The following is a 1,414-nucleotide window of genomic DNA, read 5'->3' on the forward strand; positions in this document are numbered from 1 at the left end:
TCATACAATCAAATGTACTACTAAATTAAGACAATAATGATAATTAGTAAACACTTATAAACACAAGAAGAAATAATTAAAGTATTTCAATTAAAGGAGAAACACAAATATCAACACGACTTGATCCAGATGAATAAAAGAAGAAAATAAAATAGGAGAAGGATCATTTGGAATAGTATATATAGGATAATTTAGAGGGAATCAAGTAGCAATTAAGAAAATGAAACAAATTGATAAAGATGAAGATAAAATGAAAGAAAAAAAGAAAGAAATAATAATGATAAAATTAGAAGTGAATATATTATTCATTTTTATGGAGCAGTATTTATTCCTAATAAAATATGTATGATAACAGAATATGCAAAATATGGATCAATACAAGATTTAATTCATAAAAGAACAAACACGGAAATACCAAATAAAATAAGAATTAAATTCATGATAGAATAAACAAAAGGAATTTCATATCTTCATTCAAATGGAATACTACATCGAGATATTAAACCAGATAATTTTCTTGTTATAACACTTGATGATAACATTGGAGTTAATTGTAAATTAACATATTTTTAAATTTCAAGAATATTAATATAATGATAACAAATATGACATTCACAAAAATGATATAAACATTAAAATACAATACACATAAAATATTAAATAATTAACATTATAAAATAACATTAGATATATATTCATATTCAAATAATGTTACAAATCATTTAGATTCTTCTTTGATTATAAGTTATGTTTGTAAATTATTTTATTATATTTAGAATATTTCTTTCATATATTGTTCTATTTGTTTAATATTTATTTTGTTTAATTTAACATACTGAGTATTGTATTTCTTTCGATTATTACTTGGTTTTTAGTTGTAAGTTCATTGGTGATATAGCTGATCACTTTCATTCCAATTTCTCTGATTTCTGTTGAATTGATAACTTTCTTTTCTCTGCTTTGATAAATCCATGAATTTGGACCTATCCCATTCACACTTTCATTCTCTACATTAACATAAATCCCTTCATTAAATAAGAAATCTTCAAGTAAATGCATTGTTTCCATCCTTCTTCTCGATCTTTCTCTCCTTCTGATTGTTTTCACAATCGCTCTCTTATTTTTATGTATTTCAAAATATTCTTTTCCTCTTCTTTTGATAAATTTAGGTATATCTAAACTTTCTCCATTTCTTTCAATTCTTTTAATTCTAATAAATGGGACAGTCATTGTCGACTTCTTACTTGGTCTTGTTACAATAATTGAATAGTAATTTGAAAGAAAATAAATAATTGTTCCTTCAAGTAGAGATTCATTGTTTAATGTCTTAATATGTGATAAATATGTTTTATTTATTTTCTTTGACATCCTTATTATGTTGTGTTTGTTTTTTCTATCGATCTTAAAAACTATT

General features: G+C 23.0%; 1 protein-coding gene across 1 annotated transcript, besides 4 other annotated features; it reads right to left on the reverse strand.

Annotated features, from left to right (window-relative positions):
- Nucleotides 1-214: 214 nt before the first annotated feature.
- Nucleotides 215-275: a microsatellite.
- Nucleotides 234-301: a microsatellite.
- A 280-nt stretch (nt 302-581) lies between these two features.
- Nucleotides 582-694: a microsatellite.
- A 60-nt stretch (nt 695-754) lies between these two features.
- Nucleotides 755-831: a sequence feature (AT_rich).
- Nucleotides 823-1,368, reverse strand: EDI_079870 (uncharacterized protein; the record flags this gene model as incomplete). Its single annotated transcript, XM_001739878.1, has 1 exon — nt 823-1,368. One exon carries the CDS (start codon nt 1,366-1,368, stop codon nt 823-825), a length of 546 nt encoding a protein of 181 aa, XP_001739930.1.
- Nucleotides 1,369-1,414: the final 46 nt, after the last annotated feature.

The sequence above is a fragment of the Entamoeba dispar genome, genomic scaffold, assembly GCF_000209125.1.
Source record: "Entamoeba dispar SAW760 scf_1105229462511 genomic scaffold, whole genome shotgun sequence".
Lineage (NCBI taxonomy): Eukaryota > Evosea > Mastigamoebida > Endamoebidae > Entamoeba > Entamoeba dispar.